The sequence below is a fragment of the Jaculus jaculus genome, chromosome 1 (genome assembly GCF_020740685.1).
Source record: "Jaculus jaculus isolate mJacJac1 chromosome 1, mJacJac1.mat.Y.cur, whole genome shotgun sequence".
Taxonomy (NCBI): domain Eukaryota; kingdom Metazoa; phylum Chordata; class Mammalia; order Rodentia; family Dipodidae; genus Jaculus; species Jaculus jaculus.
Window position 1 is genome coordinate 175,193,334 of NC_059102.1, and position 24,137 is coordinate 175,217,470.

Here is a 24,137-nt window from a genome sequence, read left to right on the forward strand (position 1 = left end):
ATGGATTGAAACCATCACACTCAGCTCAGGTTTCATCCCACTTGGAATAGTAATTTTCATCTTTTATTATATTACAATGAGTTTTCTGAGAATTCAATAAGTTTGAAGCTAAATTTAGATCTATAATTAAATGAACATATAGTAAAAAACAAAGCATTGACCATTGACAATTTAATGAGATTTTGGAGGTTATCTAAGTCATTATATTCATAGGGCACACAACAAAACCGAGACCCATGAAGGAAAGAACATTCCCCAATTTAAACAAAAGATGGTGGCAGATGAGGATTCTAAACTTATTGCTTTTTTGTGTCTGATTTCTGGCCCTTCCCCTTAGTACATGACTGTAACTAATGTCTGACAACTGAAGGACCCCCATGGCCTATGCAATGTTGATCCTAACTCCACTCATGGCCCACACAAGTACTCAACATGCCCATCCTATTGTAAATATCCCTTGTAAATACAGATGCAACAACTTTGAACATAGCACTATCATATGAAATCCAGTAGCACAAGAAAATTAGTGGACCATGGTAAATTGGGGTTTGTCTTATTGATACAAAGGTGGTTTAATACATATAAACCATACATCATCCATTATATCATTAGATGGACAAAAAATTATATAAGCAAGAGATGCAAAAACATATATCCAATAATATTAATCATCATTTTTATATTACATAAATAAACAAAAATCTTTTAACAAGTTATGTATAGAAGGAATTTAACTTTATACAAATAAAGATTGTAAAAGGCAAGCACCCAACTAATAGCATTCTGAAACAAAAAGTCGTTGGAAAACTTTCCTCTAAGTTCTAGAAAAAGATATGACCTTACTTATACAATCTTTATGCAATGTAGCATATGGGTTACTACTTGGAGCAATTAGATAACTGAAACACTACAGGAGTATCTAAAATAGAAGTCAGATTATGCCTATGTAAAAATTATATTTAAAAATACAAAACGAAATCTACAGACTGATAAAATTATGAGAAATGAATCAGGTAAAAAGTTAGGTCATTAATTATGCTCATAGAATAACTAGTGTATATATATATATATATGTATATATATATATATACTATATAGTATATAGTATATATATATATATATATATATATATATATATATATATATATACATAAAATGTAGAAATTATACAAATATTTTGAGTTTAACATAATGTCACCCACAAAAATGAGCCAGCATGACATTATGGTAATTAAAATTAATGTTCACACAAAATCAAACACTTATGTTAGCACAATGTAGAAGCTATGTAAATTGATCTCATAGAAATAATGAACTAAAAAACAAATCAGGAAAGCAATCCTACGGCTGAGGTGATGGCTCAACAGTTTAGGGAGCTTGCTTGCAAAGCCTTTCAATCTGGGTTCAATTCCCTCATACCCAGGTAACGTCAGATGCACAAAGTGACACATGCATCTGGAGTTCATTAGCTACTAGTAGCAAATTGCTTTGGTTCACCCATATTCATATTCACTCTTTCTTTCTTTCTATCTCTCTCTGTTTATCATATATCCGTTTTATGTATTGGAATAAATAATATAAAATATTCACATATCTCAAGAATAACTATAGATTAAATCTAATTTCTATCCTAATATTAATGACAATTTTTACAGAAGTGAGATAAATAATTCTAAACTTCATATAAAATCACACTATCAACCAAATAAAGCAAATCTTTGACATGGCACAGCTTTTTTCATTTTTCAATAATATAAAATATTCAAATATCTCAAGAAGAACTATAGATTAAATCTAATTTCTATCCTAATATTATACTACAAATTTATAACAACCAAAACAATGTTGTATGAAATTAAAGTAAGGCATGAAGATCAAAGACAGAGAATAGAAATTCGAGAAATGAATCCACACAAAATAATCAGTCAACTGATTTTCAACAAAAGCAGAGAAGTCATATAATGGAGAGTGGGTAGTCTATTAATAAATCACTCTACAAACACTGTGTATCCATCCATATGCACAGACAAAACCATGCCCCTATCACTCACCATACATCAATACTACACAAAATGTCACAAAGTTTAAATGCAAGACTTTAAATCTACTGGAATAAAGCATAGCAGAAATATTTTATGGAGCTAGTATAGGTAAGACTTTTTGAATAAAATTCCAAACCACAGGCAGAAAAAGCAAATACAAATAATATCATATCAAACTTAAAACATTTCACAAAGAAAAGAAGAAAAAATGAGAATGAACAGACACCATCTAGAATGGGAGAAAACATTCCACAACTTTTCATCTATCAAAAGATTAGTATCCATAATGCAAAAGGAGTGGAAGCATCTACAAAGTGTACCTGATCTTATCCAAGTCAATGATCTGCATAATATTTTTCAAAAGAAGAGATGCTTGAGTTATGAGGATGCTCAGCATCACCAACCACTTATTCGGGTTTAAATACTATTTGCAAATTGATAATAAATTGTAAGTGTTGGAGATGATATGGAGACAGATACCTCTCAGTCACTACTGATGAGAATGTAGATATTACTTACACTAATATAGAAAATAGTATAGAACTTTCTCAAAAAATTGCACAAATAAAACCTTTGTATAACCCAGTACTGTCTTTCTTTGGTATATGTCCAAAGAAGAGGACATCAGTATGTTGAAATTAACTGAACTCCCAAGTGGACTGCACTACTGCTTACAGTAGTCAGGATAGGGAATCAACCTGTGTGTGTATATGGATGGATGGATAAGAAACGGAGATGCATACATGCTGGAGTATCATTCTTCCATAAACACATGGAAATCCTGTCATTTTTAGCAACATAAAGAAGCCTAAAGGACATTGTTAATTAAGATAATCCTAGATCAGGAAGAGAAAAAACACATATCATTGCTAGTATGTGGAAGCTAAGTAAACGGAAATAATGAAGAATGATTGCTAGAGACAGGGGAGAGGGAGGATTAAGATTTGTTTTTATAAGGGAAAATTACACAGAACAGTGATAAAAGTTGGATTTCATTACGGCATCTCAATATCTTCACCTCACAAAGTTAGGTATCACATAAAAATGGGAATAAGGACTTCCGGTTAAGATGGCGGCGTAGGTACCATGCCAAAGCAGCCTGGGGGGAAAAAGACCAAAAAACCTCAGCAAAATACACACTTTTACTAAAAAGTGAGGTGTATAGGAAACTGAAGTGGCAGCGGAGAAGTAGGAGAGATCCAGAGCATGCAGAGCCCGCACAGGCCAGCAAAAGTGGCCACGGTAGCTCCACCAACCGTGGCAGTGGCAGGGTGCACCACACAGCCTCCAGACTCGGCTACAGCCACAGGAAAAGCCAGGTGAGGGCGCTTCCCCTCACACCGGGCTCTCTGCAACTCAGGAAACATGAAGGGGGAGCAGCAGTGAGCAGCAGAGGAGTAGACCGCGAGGTAGAAGAACACATGGAGCAGCGAGAGAACCAGAGCAGCTGTGGCTCCCTCCCCTCCCCCACCGCCTGAGCCCAGCTCCAGCAAACAGAGCAGCGTCCCAGGACCCAACCACGCCAACTTGAGCCGACAGTGGAACCCAAGCAGGAGCAGAGTTCGGCAGCAACATCAGCAGCTCCAGAACCGGTACCAGAGGCCCCAGCAGCAGCAGACCCAGGAGCGGCAGCAGCGGCAGACCCGGGAGTGGCAACAACAGCAGACCCAGAAGCAGCATCAGTTTCAGCAGCGGGGGTGCTGATCTGCAGGGTCACAGTTGCCAGGCTTGGTTTGCCCCGCAGGAAAAGCCAGTGCCCAGCTCCAGAAATCAGAACAGCAGCCCGATGACCCAGGCAGCAACTTGACTGAGACCAAACTCATCCAAGGTAACTGGGTTTGCACCAGGGAAGGGTCTCACTTGGTCACAAGCGGAATGAGATCCCTCAACAGACCAGAAATCTTAACCTCTGTGTTGATAGAGGATCTGGTTGTTATAATAACTACTCTGGCATACATAATTGGGGCTGTTTTTGACTGAATGGGTACAGTGTTTAGTTAACTTTTAGAATCTACCAGTGTTTTATTCCACTCAGCCTACTTGAATAGTCCCATAGCAGGGAAACTCAACCCCTAGGAGCACCTTTGTAGATACTCTCAGAGTCTTAAGAGCCACATCTAACACCTTAAGCTCCTACCCTGAAAATATATAACATCAAATCAATTGATACAGCTAAGAATACCCAGCTAGCTAGAAAATCCAAGCATTAACACAATCCAAGATGCAAATATATATACATTATAACACAAGAAACACTAAAAAGCAAGACAATATAAATCCACCTAAAAGTATTAATGCATCAGAAATGACCTCCAGTGAGAACGAGTTCAAGGAAACACCTGAAAAAGATGTCAAAAGAATGATTGTAAATATGCTCAAAGAAGTCAGAGAACAAATCAAAGGAGTCAAAGAGGAACTTAAAGAGGAAATCAAAGGAATCAAAGAAGATGCAGGACACCAATTTCATGAAATAGAGAAGGCACTACAAGACATAAAGAAGCAAATAGAAATAACAAAGAAAAACCAGTCAGAATTACTAGCAATGAAGAATACAGTTAATGAAATAAAAAACTGTGTAGAAAATCTCACCAGTAGAATGGATGAAGGAGAGGACAGAATATCTAAGCTAGAAGACCAGGTGGCAGATCTAATACAGTCCAACAAAGAGAAAGACAAACTTATAGAAAAGTATGAGTGGGAATTTCAAGATATTCGGGACACTATGAAAAGATCAAATATTAGAATTCAGGGCATAGTAGAAAGAGAAGAATTTCACTCAAAAGGCATAGTAGGTGTCTTCAACAAAATCATAGAAGAAAATTTCCCACAAATTGGGAAAGAGGTGCCAATACAGATAAAGGAAGCCTTTAGAACCCCAGCCAGACAAAACCTGGAAAGAACCTCTCCTCGCCATATTATAATCAAACTTCCAAACACACAAACCAAAGAAAAAATATTGAAAGCAGTTATAGAGAAAAATCAAGTTACCTACAAAAGTAAGCCCATCAGGATTACAACAGATTATTCAACACAAACTTTTAAAGCCAGAAGGGCTTGGGGTGATATATTCCAAGTTCTGAAAGATTACAACTGTCAACCAAGGTTAGTTTACCCTGCAAAGCTATCCATTCAAATAGACGGAGAAATAAGGACATTCCATGACAAAAGCAGATTAAAGGAGTATTTGAAGACAAAACCAGCTCTACAGAAAATACTTGATAGAATCCTCAATGCTGAAGAAAAGGGAAAGCACACATATAAGGAACCTAGAAAAAACAAGCAATACTCAAATACTAGTTAACAGAAGAGAGCACAGGTAGAACCAGAACCCCAAAAACAAAAAGGCAAACGTAAATACACACCTTTCAATAATATCTCTTAATATCAACGTCCTCATTGCCCCAATGAAAAGACATAGATTTGCAGACTGGGTTAAAAAGCAGGATCTTACAATTTGTTGTCTCCAAGAAACTCACCTTTCTACAAAGGATAGACATTACCTTAGGATGAAGGGTTGGAAGATGGTGTTTCAAGCAAATGGGCCTAGAAAACAAGCAGGGGTTGCTATCCTAATATCAGACAAGGTAGACTTTAGTCCAACGTTAGTCAAGAAAGATAAGGAAGGTCACTTTATATTGATTAAGGGCACACTCCAACAGGAGGACATTACAATCCTAAACATATATGCACCTAACATGGGGGCTCCCAAATTCGTCAAACAAACACTATTAGAACTAAGGTCACAGATAACACCAAACACAGTGGTGGTGGGTGATTTTAACACCCCACTCTCACCAATTGACAGGTCATCCTGGGAAAAAATAAACAGAGAGGCATCTGGACTAAATGAGGTCATAGAAGGAATGGACTTAACAGATATATACAGGACATTTCATCCAAAGGCTGCAGAATATACATTCTTTTCAGCAGCACATGGAACATTCTCTAAAATAGACCATATGTTAGGACACAAAGCAAATCTTAACAAATTCAGGAAAATTGAAATAATTCCTTGCATTCTATCTGACCACAATGGAATTAAACTACAATCAGTAGCAAGAAAGGCTATAGAGCATACATAAAATCATGGAAATAAACAATACTAAATGATGAATGGGTCAATGAAGAAATCAAAAAGGAAATCAAAAAATTTATAGAGTCAAATGATAATGAGAACACAACATACCAAAATCTCTGGGACACAATGAAGGCAGTTCTAAGAGGTAAATTTATAGCCTTAAGTGCCCATATTAAGAAATTAGAAAGGTCGCAAGTAAACGACCTAATGCTTCGCCTTAAAGCTTTGGAAAAAGAAGAACAAGGCAAACCAAAAATCAGTAGACAGAAAGAAATAATAGATTAGGGCAAAAATTAATGAAATAGAAACAAAAAGAACAATCCAAAGAATTAATGAAACAAAGAGTTGGTTCTTTGAAAGGATAAACAAGATTGATAAACCCTTAGCAAATCTGACCGAAAGAAAGAGAGAAGAGACACAAATTAATAAAATCATAGATGAACAAGGTAACATCACAACAGATTCCAGAGAAATTCAAAAAATCATAGGGACATACTATAAAAGCATATACTCCACAAAGTATGAAAATCTGAAAGAAATGGATGATTTCCTTGATCTATATGACCTACCTAAATTAAATCAAAGTGAGATTAATCACTTAAATAGACCTATAACAAACATGGAGATCCAAACGGTTATCAATAATCTCCCAACTAAAAAAAGCCCAGGCTCGGATGTATTCACTGCTGAATTTTACCAGACTTTTAAGGAAGAGCTAACACAATTGCTTCTTAAGTTTTTCCAGGAAATAGAAAAAGAAGGAATTCTACCAAACTCCTTCTATGAGGCCAGCATCACCCTGATACCAAAACCAGGCAAAGATAGAACAAAAAAAGAAAATTACAGACCAATCTCCTTCATGAACATAGATGAAAAAAGTCTCAACAAAATATTGGCAAACAGAATACAAGAATATATCAAAAAGATCATTCACCCTGACCAAGTAGGCTTTACCCAGAGATGCAGGGATGGTTCAACATACGCAAATCTATAAATGTAATACATTACATAAACGGGTTGAAGGACAAAAAATCACATGATCATCTCATTAGACGCAGAGAAAGCATTTGACAAAATCCAAACATCCCTTCATGATAAAAGTCCTACAGAGACTGGGAATAGAAGGAACATATCTCAATATAATAAAGGCTATTTATGACAAGCCTACAGCCAACATATTACTAAATGGGGAAAAAGTGGAAGCTTTTCCACTAAAATCAGGAACAAGACAAGGGTGTCCACTGTCCCCACTTTTATTTAATATAGTTCTGGAAGTCTTAGCCATAGCAATAAGACAAGAGACACACATAAAAGGGATAAAATTGGAAAGGAAGAAATCAAGTTATCATTATTTGCAGATGACATGATTCTATACATAAAGGACCCTAAAGACTCTACTAGCAAACTGTTAGAGCTGATCAAAACCTACAGCAATGTAGCAGGATACAAAATAAACACACAGAAATCAGTAGCCTTCATATATGCTAACAACAAACACACAGAGGATGAAATCAGAGAATCATTCCCATTCACAATTGCATCAAAAAAAAAAAAATTAAGTGCCTTGGAATAAACCTAACCAAGGAAGTAAAGAATCTCTACAATGAGAACTTTAAAACACTCAAGCGAGAAATTGCAGAAGACACTAGAAAGTGGAGAAACGTCCCTTGTTCCTGGATTGGAAGAATCAATATTGTGAAAATGGCAATCTTACCTAAAGCAATCTACACATTTAATGCAATCCCTATCAAAATTCCAAAGGCTTTCTTCATGGAAATAGAAAAAACAATCCAAAAATCCATTTGGAATCACAAAAAACCTAGAATATCCAAAATAATACTGAGCAACAAAAAAGAGGCTGGTGGTATCACCATACCTGATTTTAACCTATACTACAGAGCCATAGTAACAAAAACAGCATGGTACCGGCACAAAAACAGACATGTAGATCAGTGGAACAGAATAGAGGACCCAGATGTAAGCCCAAGTAGCTATAGCCACCTGATATTCAATAAAAATGCCAAAAATACTCATTGGAGAAGAGACAGCCTCTTCAGCAAATGGTGTTGGGAAAACTGGATATATATCTGCAGAAGGATGAAAACAGATTCTTCTCTCTTGCCATGCACAAGAATTAAGTCCAAATGGATTAAAGACCTTAACATCAGACCTGAAACTCTGAAACTGCTAGAGGAAAAAGTAGGGGAAACCCTTCAACATATTGGTCTTGGCAAAGGCTTTCTGAATACAACTCCAATTGCTCTGGCAATAAAACCACAGATTAATCACTGGGACCTAATGAAATTACAAAGATTTTGCTCTGCAAAGGACACAGTGAAAAAAGCAATGAGGCAACCAACAGAATGGGAAAAAATCTTCGCCAGCTATATATCTGATATGGGATTAATAGTTAGGATATACAAAGAACTCAAAAAGTTAAATAATGAGGAATCAAACAAGCCAATCAAAAAATGGGCTATGGAGCTAAATAGAGAGTTCTCAAAGGAAGAAATACGAATGGCATATAAGCATCTAAAAAAATGTTCTACGTCACTAGTCATCAGGGAAATGCAGATTAAAACTACATTGAGATTCCATCTCACCCCTGTCAGATTGGCCACCATCATGAAAACAAATGATCATAAATGTTGGTGGGGATTTGGAAAAAAAGGAACCCTTCTACACTGCTGGTGGGAATGCATTCTGGTCCAGCCATTGTGGAAAACAGTGTGGAGGTTCCTAAAAGAGCTAAATATTGATCTACCATATGACCCAGCTATAGCACTCCTAGGCATATATCCTAAGGACTCATCTCATTTCCTTAGAAGTACATGCTCAACCATGTTTATTGCTGCTCAATTTATAATAGCTGGGAAATGGAACCAGCCTAGATGTCCCTCAACAGATGAATGGATAATGAAGATGTGGCACATTTATACAATGGAGTCCTACTCAGCGGTAAAGAAAAATGAAGTTATGAAATTTGCAGAAAAATGGATGGACCTGGAAAGGATTATACTAAGTGAGGTAACCCAGGCCCAGAAAGCCAAGCGCCACATATTCTCTCTCATATGTGGATACTAGCTACAGATGATTGGGCTTCTGCGTGAGAATGAAAATACTTAGTAGCATAGGCCAGTAAGGTAAAAAGGAGACATAAAGGGTAGAGAAAGGAAGGGAGGAGGATACCTAATAGGTTGATATTGTATATATGTAATTACAATGATTGTAATGGGGAGGTAATATGATGGAGAATGGAATTTCAAATGGGAAAGTGTGGGGGTGGGGAGGGAGGGAATTATCATGGGATATATTTTATAATCATGGAAAATGTTAATAAAAATTTTTAATTAAAAAAATTGGGAATAAGAGCTGGAGAGATGGCTTAGTGGTTAAGCGCTTGCCTGTGAAGTCTAAGGACCCCAGTTCGAGGCTCGGTTCCCCAGGTCCCACGTTAGCCAGATGCACAAGGGGGCGCATGGTCTGGAGTTCCTTTGCAGAGGCTGGAAGCCCTGGCGTGCCCATCCTCTCTCTCTCCCTCTATCTGTCTTTCTCTCTGTGTCTGTCGCTCTCAAGTTAAAAAAAAAAAAAGGGAATAAGGGCTGGAGAGATGGCTTAGCAGTTAAGGCACTTGCCTGTGAAGCCCAAGAATCAGGTTTAATTTTCCAGTGCCCACATAAGCGAAATGCACAAGGTGGTACATGCATTTGCAGTGTTTGGAGTCCCTGGTGCACCCATTTTCATATCTACCTCTTCCTCTCTCCCCCCAAATAAAAAAATTTAATGGAAATAATTAGGGCTTGAGAGATGATTTAGTGGTTAAGGTGATTGCTTGCAAAACCTAACGACCCAGGTTCAATTCCCCAGAACCCATGTAGGCCTGATATACCTGGTGGTACAAATGTCTGGAGTTAAACTGCAGTGGCTAGAGGCCTTGGTATGCCCATTCTCTCTTTCTCTCTTCCCTTATTTATTTCTCTCTTTACGTCTCTCTTTCTCTCTCTCTTTCTCATAAATAAATAAAACTATTTAAAACTATATGAAATGGGATTAGAGCAATACTACAGATCAATTTGACAAAGAATATATATATTTATCTTTTTCCCACAATAGAGAACAGGGTAAGAGCAAATTTGGTGGTTATAAAAAAATAGTTTGATAGAAGAAATAAATGTTTGAAAAAACAGTAGGATTATTATAATTTACAATATTTTATATATTTCAAATTAAAGAAATAATTGAATGTTTCTAATATGAGCAAATGATATTTGTGATAATAACTAAGCTGATTACCCTGATTTTATCAATACATATCAGACACATGTACGAAATGTTATCTTTTATCCCATAACTGAATCTAATTAAATTATATGCAATCAGAAACAATTAAAATAAAAATAATGACATACATCAGTTTTTTTTTTAAAAAAAAAAGAAACATGAGCTGAAGAGGTAGATAAATGGTGAAAGCGTTTATCATGCACTGAGTTCGATTCCCCAAAACCCACATCAAAAATGTCGGGCAGAGTGGTATAAGTGTCTATAATCCAGGCAGTGAGGATGCAAAGAGAAGGAATCCTTAGTGCTCACTGGATAAATAGTGCAGCTAAATCAAATTGATGAGTTCTCGGTTCAGCAAGAAACCCTGTTTCAAAGAGGAACTGGCAGAACAAATGAGGAAGACTCCCGCCATCAACATCTGGTCTCCACACAGATGTGAATATATTCCTGCCTACACACACATATACACATGCATGTAAAGGAAGAAAAATATCAGTAGCAAATCACTTCTAACGACTGAAGATTTCTGTATAGAATAGAGGAAGTCCTCACTGGAGTAATTCAGATACTAGTTACTGTTTTGTTTTCCTAATTGCTTTGCATTGCCTTAATTAGCCCCATTGTTTTCTAGGAGAGATTGGCCTGTTGGGAAATAAATGTGTAGAGAGAGCACAGTGAAGCACACCATGAACTCCTTAGTAGGTAGATATCGTGTGTGTGTGTGTGTGTGTGTGTGTGTGTGTGTGTGTGTGTACATAGATATGCAATAGATGTATTTCTTTTTCCTATAAAGGTGTATCTCAAAAATCAAATATTAGTAAGGTGGTTAATGCTTCTAGATTAAGACTGTCTCTTCATCTTTTCCCCAAGACAAGCAAGTTGAGAATATAGGTGTTAGTTTGAATATAGTATGTCCTTCAGGACCTCAAGGGTTTGTGTTTAAGCTTTCTACTTAGGCACCAGCTAGCAAAGCCTTTGAGAAGTGAAGCCTTGCTGTAGGAGGAATGTCACTGGAGTCTGGCATGAGTTTCATTCTCCAGTCTACTGGAGGGTCAGGGCTCAGTTCACTCAGACTGCTCCCACATGGCCTCTGATGTTTGAAGAAGTGAGCCTATTGCTTTTCTCCACTATCATGAAACTTCAAGCCTGAAATTAACCCTTTTCTCCCATAAGCTGTTTCTGGCCTAGGGTTTCATTCCAGTAAGAAGAAGGTAACTGCTATAATATACTAATCTGCAGAGGAGAAGAGGTTTTACTTAAGGTTAAAGGACTGGCTCAATTAGCCTTTGCTAACAATGGACAGGCAGATTGAAGGTCACTTTTTAAGAACAGTTCATAGAGATTCACCAAAAAATTCCCTTGTTTCATCTTCTTTAAGAAAATAGCAGACATGCTGAAAACTACTTTTACTCTCACCGGTTTCAGAAACACATGATCTATTTAGAATAGCATCCAAATACAAAAAAATGACTATGCTCCACTTACTAGTCAGTATGCACAAAGTCATCAGATAATAGACTTTGTTTGTTTGTTTATTTTTATTTATTGATTTGAGAGCGACAGACCAAAAGAGAAAAAATCAGAGAAAGAGAATGGGTACTTCAGGGCTTACAGCCACTGTAACTCCAGATGCATGCGCCCCCTTGTGCATCTGGCTAAGGTAGGTCCTGGGAAATCGTGCCTCAAACCAGGGTCCTTAGGCTTCACAGGCAAGGGCTTAACTGGTAAGCTATCTCTCCAACCCCAGATAATAGACTTTTGAGGAATTAAAAACTCAAATGTCTCCATTCTTCCAGCAAGAACAAAGTAGCAAAACATAAAACTTACTGCTCATTTGTGAAGAAATATGAGAGGTTAATTTTCACCTTACATCATGGAAATACAAGAAGACAACTAGAAGAATGTTGAAGTAGAGATCGATCACCATTTCTGTTCTAAAGTAGAAGAGAAATGCCTTGATTTGCTAAGGGAATTAATATTTTCAAAGTAAATATCATACATAATTGTTTACCTTAAAGTATTTCATTTGACATCAGGATCAAGGTAAATAGACCACTTTTCATGATTTACATCATCTAATTAATGATAATATAGAAGAAACCAAACATAATTTAGGCAAATTACTTTTTTACCTGTCCAGTATTGTCATAACAATCTCAAGTAAGTGACCAGTACTTGAGCTGAAAAAAATAACATTTCTTGGGCTGGAGAGATGGCTTAGCTTTCCTGTGAAGACAATAGATTTAAGTTCAATTGTCCAGGTCCCATGTGAGTCAGGTGCACAAGGTGACACATGTATCTAGAGTTCACTTGTAGTGGTGAGAGGCCCTGGTACACCCAGTATCTCTCTCGCTGTGTCTCTTTCTCTCTCTCAAAAATAAATAAATAAAAATAGTGTTCCTAGTTGCACCTGGATCACTAGGCTGATCAGAAAATGAGAGTAAAGGCTATGAAGCTAGAGGAAAGAAGACTACTGATGTGGTGGTGCCCCATTGCTGCCTATAGAAATTTGACAATGGGAAATATTTATGATGAATGTAATGATTTGAGAAAGTTTTTAGATAGAAGACTAAAGATGTCTCCTAGATTTTAATATCTGGCTGCTAGTAAAATTCTAAAAGATAGGGACATAGGCTGAAGAAATAACTATAAAGAATTAAGCAATCAATGTGTTGCTTGGACAGATCTTGGTCATTTCCCCCAGTCACCTATGTAGCACCTTCTGGCACTAGACACGCTGACTGTCTGGGGACTGACTCTCTCCTGGCTTCTAGCCATGTCATTCCATTTTACGCATCAGCTGCATATGGAGTCTTCAGCAATAGGGTCTTACCACTGGCCTTTTTGGGTCATCAAGTACTCTGACAGAAGTCTGTCATTGTTTTGGGAAACCTTGTAGGTTTCTCTGATCAAAAGCTCATTGTGGATGGTAGGCCCAAGCTGGACATGGGGGTTACAGGTCAGTGTCCACTAAGAAATTGAGGAAAAACATAACTAATATACAAGAGTTAGAGAGGAGAGAGATAGAGGGGAGAGGGGGAGAGTTAGAGAGGGAAGATGTAGGAGATTTAGGTCAGTCTTGATCCTACCCTCTCCAGTGTCTTGTGGTTCAGGTGTTTCCTGTAAGGGTCTAGTGAAGGTTCAGCCATTTGGTCTGTCTTTTAGGAAGTAGAATTTTATGGTACCATCGCCGTTTGGGTCCGGATTACTGTTTTCCACCCTTCGATGCCCTCCCCGCCCTCCCATCCATCTTATTGTCTAGTCCATGAGGTGCTTGCTGAGTATGTAAGGTATTTTGGGTAGATTCAGGTTAGGTGCTGTAGATGAGTGAGAATATGTGTCGATTTTTTTTCTGTGATTGGATAAGTTTGCTGAGAATGATCTGTTCCAGGTTCAACCATTTTTCCTCAAATTTCTTTATGTCGTTTTTTCTTACTGCTGTATAGAATTCCATTGTGTAGATATACCACATCTTTGTTATCCATTCTTCTAATGATGGACATCTGGGTTGATTCCAGCTTTTAGCTATTACGAGTTGAGCTGCTATAAACATGGTTGAGCAAATCTCTCTGGCTTTTGGTTTGAAGGTTTTAGGGTAGATGCCCAGTAATGGTATTGTTTAACCTAATTAGCAACAAATAACCTGATGTGATGCCCACACAAGTGCAATAGTGGTACACAGCCATGGTGAGGAACCAATTGCTCTTGATTTGGCTAACTGATCCACTCAGTGGTACTAGACCCATAGCTGGAGCTGGGAAACAAGTCAGAACCATACCCAAACACAAGCCCACTCTACAATAGCAAGCTACCATCAATCATGGGGTATAAGAGGGCCTACACCTATCATACTGTCTATCAAAAAAGTAAGTGTTATCTCAATTCCCTGGGTGCTAACTTACTCCCTGTTGGAGAATCTGCTTCTCTTTTCCAGATAGATGCAGATCCTAAGAAGAGAGCTGCCCCAACATACCTCAAAAGGGGCCCAACTGAAACTAAGGACAACTGGCGAAACAAGCAAGGGTGATGTTTTCCTGTGAACCGAATACCAGCACAAAGGGGAAGGAGACCAACGCAGAGAAAAATCAACTCCTACCAAATCAGAGAGCCAGAGCCTCAGAGGCTCCCAACATCTCAGCACTGAAGCAGACCAAAAATGAACCCAACATGGCTCAGGGAAATTTTGTGGAAGAGGGGGCAGAAAGAATGTCAGAGTCACATGTTGGGTCATGATTTGCAGAGACATTTATCATACCAATAACTGGGGGCTAACTCCACAATGCACGACCCATTTTCATCAACAAGGAGGGTCCAATGGGAGGGTGTAGATCACAGATGAGCCTAAACAATGGTACCAAACTGCCTGTATATACTGAAAAGAAAACTAATAACTTAAATTTAGAAAAAAAGAACAAAAACAAGATATATTTGTAATGTGAAAACATTACCATCAATAAGAAATGTATTCATATTTAATTAAAATATTGATATTCATAATTATAAACCATTACCATTTAATATTAAAATTGGTTTCAGTTACAAAAAAAAGAATTAAGCAATCAAAATTGTTTGACTCCACAAATAAAGCTTTTTATCATTTAAACACTCTCCAGATAATAAATGTTCTCTAAGGTTAAAAAAAAGCTTAGACACTAAAAAACATTGAGATAAAATCATAGAAGCATTTAACATGACTTTTCCTAAACATATTTGACACATGGCCTTCAAAGCTACTGAGGTATACCTGAGAGTTCTAACTCTAAGTTATAAGGACTCTAAGAATCTTTAAGAGATTGCTACACAGTTTCTGTACAGGTTTTATGAAAAATGAAAGCATACCTCAGGAATATTTGTGAAAGAAAAATTTGATCTAATAGGATAAGCATCAATAAAATTTGTAGAAAGCCCACAAAAATATGTAAGATTTTCTAAAAGGTTAAACAAATGAAACAGTTAAAAATAGAATTAATTTCCCGGTATGGTGGCACATGCCTTTCATCCCAGCATTTGGGAGGCAGAGGGAGGAGGATCGTTGTGAGTTCAAGGCCACCCTGAGACTACAGAGTGATTTCCAGGTTAGCCTGATCTAGAATGACACCCTACCTAGAAAAAGCAAAAAATAAATATAATAAAGTAAATTAATGTTTTGTCTGCCTTCTGAAAAAGAAAAACAGATTCTTCAAAGGCGATATGCACAGGTTCAATTGGATTAGCATTATTAATTGAGAGATTGTGCTAGTATAGCTGTCTTTTGGCTAAATTCTGATGGGATCTTCTTGTTGAAACCCATGATTTTTGTCTCCATAGGATTCTAATTGGGTCCCCAGTACCAGATAATGGTTCCTTTTCACTGACTATATCTCTTAGCCAGTCCGAGAGCCACTGGTTACCCACCTAGGCTCATTCATCAGCCAGGGCCCAGCTAGAACCACAGAGGAATCGGCTCGATGAGCAAGAGCACTGCGTCGATAGCCAGCCTGCCCACCAGAGTCAGGCTCATGGACACAGACACTGAGCACACTCAAAATGTACCAAATCAGAAATCCAGAGCCTAAAGCAGATTTAAAACACACCTACCAAGGCTCCAGGAATTTTGGCAGGAGGGGCAGAAAGAGCCAGAGAGTATAATGGAACGTAGAGAGGCACTAACCACCCCTTGCAATGAACTCAGTGCTGCTCTCACATCTCAAATCCCACAATCCAGGGGATACCAGCAACCCCACTGAGGAATGTCCTTAGCAGAATGGGGACAGGAAGGATGTAAATGCTGGTACTAACATATAATGTATCTAGAAATCACTCAATTAATAAAAAATACTTGTCTCAAAAGTATGAGTCCCTGAGTTTAAACCCAAGTACCCATGTCAAATGCTGGGTATGACATGCCACCTTTAATGTCAGCACTGTGGAGACAAAGACAAGAAGATGCCTGGAGCTCAGTAGCCAAGTAGGCTAGCTCATTTAATGACTCCAGGCCAGTGAAAGACCTGTCTTAAAAGAGGAGGATAGCATTCCTGAGGATGACAGCCAAGAGTGTACTCTGATCTACACATGCATGCACCCATGCACATATGCATGCATGAGCCCCCCCCCACACATCTGCAATAATATGTATTAGGGTTTTGTTGCTGTGACATACTTGGAAGGAACAATTTAAAATGAAGATGGATTCATTCGGTCTGTTTAGATGCTTCAGTGAATAATTGGTAGTGTCCTTGCTGTGAGCTTGTGGTAAGGCAGAATATCTTGACAGAAAGGCATGGCAGAAGAGGGTATACCCCTCCTGGAAGCCAGACAGCCACAAATGGGTAGTGAGAGTAGAGCTCTAATAGTGGTGTTCATTTATTTTCATTATTATTTATCATTATTGCTGCTTTTGTTCCATCAGGGCCTCAGCCTACTCGATGGTGTTGCCAACACTTGGGATGGGACTTCTTCCTTTCATCAAGCTTGGCAATGCTCTCAAACAAACTATAGCTGTTACCTTTCCATTACTGGAACAAAACACACAGCCACACAAGAAGCAGCTTATGATATGGCAGGGATTATTTCCATGTAATTAAACAAAAGAAGAAATTAGTAAGTAGAATAAATGTCCTATGGGGTTTTTATATGAAACTGATAATGTTAAAGGTGCTGGTGAATTGCATGATTACCCAATAAGTACACTAAGAAGGCAAAATGAATTTCCATCTCACACTATCTCTGAAAAAAAAATTCTGTGTGAATTCAAGAAGTTAATTTTTTTAAAAAAAGGTTTTAAACTTTGACGAAAAATTTTGACGAAGATATGTGTTATTGTTGTTAAAGTAACAATGTTTTTCTCATCTGAATTTTTGACAGTTTTATTTAAAAGGACATGTTGCTTTATCCATTCAGGCATTCAGTTACATGGAGATAGCTACAATAAGAAAATCTTTTCCCCATGGAGATGCATAGCAACCAAACCATGCCAGGAAGCAAAGGGTTGACACTGAATGCTGTGCAGAATGGTAGAATGACACTTGGAAACAGGACAAAATTATAAAATATACAGGGTGATTATCTCCTCAGCACTGCACTTGGTACTATATATATATGTGTGTGTGTGTGTGTGTGTGTGTGTGTGTGTGTGTGTGTGTGCATCCAGCAATGTGACATAGTTAAGCTGAGAAAGATCTGAGACCCTAATCCTGACCTTTTCCCAATCAGCAGCCATCAAGGTCACAGGTAAAGAGATGAGCCAAGTCTTGCAAACATCTTCTTCACTCTCAGCCCAGGGTCCATCCACCCTGCCATGTTGCAAATCAAACTCACTGCCCACTCCATTATGATAGAGGAGACTGTAGTCCTAGAACTGTCACCCTTTAGGGGAACAATGAAAGGGCTTCCAGTGGTGGCCTGCATTCTCTTTGCAGGTGGAACTTTTCTTCTTAACCAGCTTCATGGCTAGTGGAAAGAACCAGCTAGAATGAGTGGAGGATGCTTTTTCAAAACAAGAAAGCATGTATTCCTTCCTAAACTTCTCAGTCTTCCTGACGTTTCTCACCTAAATCTGGTTGTTGAGTGCATTTAGGCATTTCTAGACAGGCTTTCTACAAATACTTAGTGGTGGCAAGGGAATTCCTATGAGCTCCAGGATGCAGATGATCCCACCACAAATTTGTGATGTTGCAGAGAGGCTGTGTGCTCAGCCGCAGGTTGACCGTGTGACCATTGCCTGTCACCCTTTTTTCCCTGGCTGTGCTCTAGTAGCAAGGACAGCTTTTACTTCTCCTCATTACTGTGCTTCTAGTGCCAGGGGGCACTTCTGTCATACTTGGTGCCCTGTATGCATTTGCTAAAGGAATGAATGGCTGAAAAGGAAATCTCTCTACACCCAGTGAGTAAGCAGAGACAAGAATGATCCTTAGCTATGGCACAAGTGACAGTGACCCTGGGAGTGGTGAAGGAGGCCTTGGTCCTCTGGTACCAGATGTTCATTGTTCAAAACCAGCACTCTGGACCTGATTTGTTGGGCTCTGTGGTGGCACACGCCTTTAATCCCAGCATTTGGGAGGCAGAGGTAGAAGGATATCCATGAGTTTGAGGCCAACCTGAGAACACATAGTGAGTTCCAGGTCAGCTTGGGCTACAGTGAAATCCTACCTGGAAAAAAAAAAAAAGCATCATAGTATATATCATAAATATACACATTCATATTTTTCAATTAATAATAAACTGAAGGGCCTGAGGAGATGACTGAATGGTTAAAGGCAGTTGTTTGCAAATCCTGCTAATCCAGGTGTAATTCCCCAGTACCCAAGTAAAGACAGATCCACAAAGTAGCAATGTTCTAGAGTTCATTTACAGTGGCAAGAGAACCTGGCATGCCCATTCATATTCTCTCCCTCCTTCTTTCTCTCCCTCTGATGAATAAATACACTTTTTAAAGGTATACTTGAAAAATTTAAAGGAATAAAAATTAACAAATTTAAGTCAGGCATGGTGGCTCTCGCCTTTAATCCCAGCACTAGGGAAGCAGAGGTAGGAGAATTGCCGTGAGTTCAAGGCCACCCTGAGACTCCATAGTGAATTCCAGGTCAGCCTGGGCTAGAGTGAGACCCTACCTCAAAAAACCAATAATAATAATAATAACAATAACAATGACAAATTTAAACAGATTTAACTTTTTAAAACTTTATTATTTATATTTACTGCACAAAGTGTTGAATTTCATAGTAAATTTTCATTCAAATATAGTACACACTTCAAAAGTGTTCATTTTCCATTACCCTCTCCTGCCCCTGTGTTCCTTTCTGCTAATCCTTTACTTCTTCTCAAATTATGATCTTTGTATTTTCATGTCATAAATAAAATTTGGGGCTGGAGATATGGCTTCACAGGTCAAAGGACTTCTAGTGCCAACATGAGGGCTGAGGGGCATGATTATCCCTGCATTTGTTGTCCTGACACTCACATAAGCAGCTGAGCATGGCTACCCAAGTGTATAACCCAATCTTGTGGGGAACAGAGATCCAAGAATCAGTGCAGCTCATAAAATGGCCAACTTTAGAATCAGTGAGCAACTCCATCTCAAGGAAGCACATAGATGGGCAATAGAGAAGGGGATATTCAGTGTTATCCTCTGGCCTTTGCTTACTCATACATGGAAATACATGTACCTGAATATACCCATGTACCCACACCATTCCACAAATACTACACACATGTGCAAAAAATACATAGATAAAGTAAAGTGAAAGTTACTTTCCATCACAGAACTTAAAATAGAACGACTCATATAAACTATTAAATCCATGCAGGGTCCCTGAGCCTTAAAGAGTATAACAGAATCTACTTAAAGATTAATGTATATGACTGCTTCAGAATTATAAGTTAAATTACTGAAAGAGAATGACAATGAACTTGTCAACATCTACAGTGCAATGTTCGTTATCTCTAAGAGAACATCATGGTTTGTGGGAGAAATATAGCCCACTTGCTGCTGAAGTTGAGTTTTTACTCCAAAGTCTCCTCATGGCTCTCTTCATTTCTGCATTCCTCAGTGTGTAGATTAAGGGATTCAACATAGGGGTTATGAAAGTTAAAACCACTGTCACGGACTTGTCGATGGGAAATGTAGAGTTAGGCCTCGCATACAGGAAGATGCAAGGTACAAAGAATAAAACAACCACCGTGACGTGTGATGCGCAGGTGTAGAGGGCTTTGCGTTTCCCTTCCAAACCATGTGCCTTCAGGGAGTGCAATATGACTCCATAGGAAACCAGGAGAATTAAGAAGGTGACACTGCAAATTGCCCCTCCATTAGCTATCATCCAAAGCCCAATGAGGTAGGTATTGGTGCAAGCAAGTTGCAGTAGAGGATACATATCACACAAAAAGTTGTCAATAACATTGGGACCACAAAAAGGGAGCTGAGAAATGATGATAAATTGAACTAATGAGTGAAGAAAACCTCCAGTCCAGGCCCCCAGCAGCATGAGAACACACACCTGCCGATTCATTATGGTCAAATAATGAAGAGGCTTACAGATGGCCACATATCGGTCATAGGCCATCACCACCAGAAGAATAACTTCAGCACCAGCAAATAAATGATCTAAAAATACTTGAGTCATACAAGCTTGGAAGGAAATAGTCTTTTTCTCATGGAGCAAGTCTATGATCATTTTGGGAGCAATGGTAGTGGAATAGACAGTATCTATAAATGACAGATAAGCCAGGAAGAAGTACATAGGTGAGCCCAGGGACTGACTAGCCACAATCGTTACCATGATGAGCAGGTTGCCCATGATTGTCACAAGGTAGATGAGTAAGAATGTCACAAATAGAACTTTTTGCCCCTCTGGGTTCTGGGTGAGGCCCAGGAGAATGAACTCAGTCACATTGTTCCTGTTTTCCATGGCTTCTTCTCAAGCTATAGAGCTCAGTATGATGTCGGAGCCTGCAAACAGGAGCCAGTAATAAAGTTGAAATGATCCTAACACCCATGTTCACAGTATGGCAACTTTATCAGCAATTCTTCTCCCACACTGCCTTAAACAGAGAGCTTACTAGAAAATGAGTGTTTGGAATCTCTTCCCACTATGGCCCTTCCATACCTCACTAGTTTCTTGCTCTATCCAAATCAAGCATTTAAGGGAACTAGGAATTATAGGAAGAAAGAAGATCTGAGCTAAATGCAGTGAAAATACAAAGGAGACACGATCATAAAATGGATGAAATTAGCTTTTGAACAGGTAAATAGTCTGATTTCTAAATGAACCAAGTATAGGAGATATTTCAGTTTCTTGAGCTTCCAATCAGAGTTGGCCAAGAAGGGACCATAGCATCAAGTACCAGCACTTTCTTCTAAGAATCTTTACTTTGGGAAAAATAAATCAGATACTACACATCAATGTATAACAGCAGAAAGACCACATATCTAAAGAAGGATTTCTATCTTAGGGGCTTAAAATGCTTCATATCTACATAATAAGTGTATTTTCTCAGAAGTGTGAATCTATATTTGCATTTATAACAACTTAAACAGCTTTCATAGGAGAAATGTGAGCCATTAGAGAGCATTTCTAGCAGTGTATTTCCTGTTGATTTGTTGAGAACATACAATATATAGATTTTTACAGCATTGTAAGTGTTCAGTGAATATATATTACTCTTAATATAGTCTAAGAAATCAGGATGTGGTGGTACATGCTTTTAATCCCAGCACTCTGGAAACATATGTGAGGATTACAGTTAATTCAAGAGCCCCCCTGAGACTACATAGTAAATTCCAGATCAACCTGAGCTAGAGTGAGACACTATCTTGAAAAAAACTTAGTCTAATAATATCATTATTTCTCTAAGGTGTTAAAATTATTGGCAAATGTGGCACTAATTGAATATTTTATCACTATGCTTAATGAAAAAAAGTCTTACAAATAATTGTGAGACTCCAAATTTCTTCAATTCTTCAATGAATAAATTAAGAATTCTTTAAGAATGTAAATCTGGTTAATATCCCACAGTAGGAATTAAAATAAGACAAATTAACAGTTCTACCATATACTTCACTATATAAACTAAGGCAGAGGACAAACCATGTAGGCTAGAAAAGGAATAAATTACTGGGAAACACTTTAAATTAGCAATGTATCAGAAATTGGCAGAGATTGTATTTGAAACAACAACTTACTTCTTTGTTTTTTCTTGTTATTTTACATGGGTGTGCTTCCATGCCTGAACTAATGTAAAACTGGAGCTGTAAGGCTCCAGATTCTGTTTCGGAACAAAACTTCTTAATCTACATTTAAATCTGTGTGACTGAGTAAGTAAACTGCTCAACAGCAGCTGTAGAATAATTGTTAAGGTATCCAACGTTAAGGTTATGTCAAGGATTAAACACAAAAACACAGGAAATTATCTGTCACATAAATAGGAACTCAATTCAAGACATCATTTACTTACTGTTTTTTGTGTACACTTATAAACACTAAATAAATTTACCCTAGTACATATTTTATAGTAATACAAAAGAGACCCCTGTTACATGGACAGGCTGCCTTCCATTACCACTCACCTACTATAGGAAATTTTGTTTTGTTCCACATCCCATTCATGTCTTTGAAATATATCATTTGAATTAAGTTTTTATATTTCATTTTTTACTTATTTGAGAGAGAGAGAGAAGAAGAAGAGAGAGAGAGAAAAAAATGGACATACCAGGGCTTCTAGCCACTGCAAGCAAACTCCAGACACATGTGGCCTTAGTGCAACCAGCTTTACATGGGTGCTAGAGAGTCAAATCTGGGTTCTTTGGATGTGCAGGGAATTACTTTAACTGCTAAGCCATTTGTCCAGCCCCATTTAAGCTAATTTTAATATCTGCAAATAGGAAGTTAGATGATTGTGTAGTACAATATGTCTATTTCCATCTTGTTTTCAGGAATTTAGAAATGTAAATATATATTTCACTAGGAGAAAGATATGATAGAATTTTTGTTAAAAATTTGAAACATACTTGAAATTATTCAGAAATTCTGTTTATACTAAAAATTCTCTCTTGTAGTTAAAGTAGGCCCATATACCTAGCAAGTAAATAATTTTTCAAGTATGAGTTCCACATTTGATAATAGGAACCTATTAATTTTCATATCACAATCTTATGTGGAGAACATACATAAAATAGACAATAGAAACAAAAATGAATGTTTGTGCATGGAAACTCAACAGTCAGAAGATAGAAACAACCCAGCCAGCCATCAGCTAATGAATGGATAGACAAATGTGCTGCATGCATGTAAACTATTGGCAATACAGCAGTTTTTAACTATGATCCTAGTATTCTGAACATGTGCATCTTTGTTCTTGGGCTATGTGGATAAACTTTGGATAGCCATAGTGAAAATACTTAGGGAACAGATGACAAATAATTGTACATTCAAAAGCAAATGAAATCCTGATGCATTCTGCAACATGAGTGAAGCTTGAGGTGAGTATGACAAGTTATTAAATCAGTCAAATATAAAGGGAGAAATTTTATTTTATGAGGTACTTAGATAAGTCATATTCATAGAAACAGAAAAACGATCATGGTTATTATGGGTTGGTGGAAGGAGGAAATGATTGGAACCTATTGGCAATGGCTACAGTGATTCAATGTGGAATAGGCTATGGTGATACTTTTACAATACATTGTACATATTTTGCTACCATAAAAAAGAAATAAAACACAGAGAAATAGAACATTTTAAAATATCATAGGCATGGTCTCTATAAAAATAACTGTGAGTCTCAAAGTTATATAAATTGTCTAATAATAACAATGCTAATGTGAAGAAAATTTGTCTCAAATATGTTACTATGTTTTGCCACATGACTTCTACTTTGGTATGCATTTAAACAGTATCATAGAAAACTTGGAGAAAATTAGTGTCATTGTATTTATCCCAGCAATATAGAATGGAGAAGGTAAATGCACTATCTAATTCTTCATCCTGGAATAAAACTTTTGAGAGAAATTAGAAACCTACTATTTAAATTACACATAATTCATATAAAGTAAACTTGATTTGTCCTATTATAAAAACAGTGGACAGTTTTCATGTTACCTGGGTGTTTTTATTTCCTCTTTGGCCACTTGGTTCAAAATATCAAGGCTTCTGCAATTTTATGGTTAGTCCTATAAAATGATGGGTAAGTGTGATGAAATGAGTGAGAATTTTAACCTTGTAAGTCCAGGTGTGACTGCAAAGAAAGGATGAGAACCCACT

General features: G+C 37.6%; 1 protein-coding gene across 1 annotated transcript; it reads right to left on the minus strand.

Moving 5' to 3' along the window:
- Positions 1 to 10,368: 10,368 nt before the first annotated feature.
- LOC123457682 (olfactory receptor 4A15-like) lies at positions 10,369 to 20,786 on the minus strand. Its single transcript, XM_045141877.1, has 2 exons — positions 19,880 to 20,786; positions 10,369 to 10,436 (listed from the first exon to the last, which is right to left on the minus strand). Exons 1-2 carry the CDS (start codon positions 20,784 to 20,786, stop codon positions 10,369 to 10,371), a joined length of 975 nt encoding a protein of 324 aa, XP_044997812.1.
- Between the last annotated feature and the right edge of the window lie 3,351 nt (positions 20,787 to 24,137).

Coding starts and splice junctions, on each gene's coding strand:
- LOC123457682 (XM_045141877.1), bottom strand. CDS start 20,786: ATGGAAAACAGGAACAATGTGACTGAGTTCATTCTCCTGGGCCTCACC. Junction 10,437..19,879: donor GAGGAGACTTTGGAGTAAAA/ACTCAACTTCAG, acceptor CGTACATGTGTC/TGATATGTATTGATAAAATC.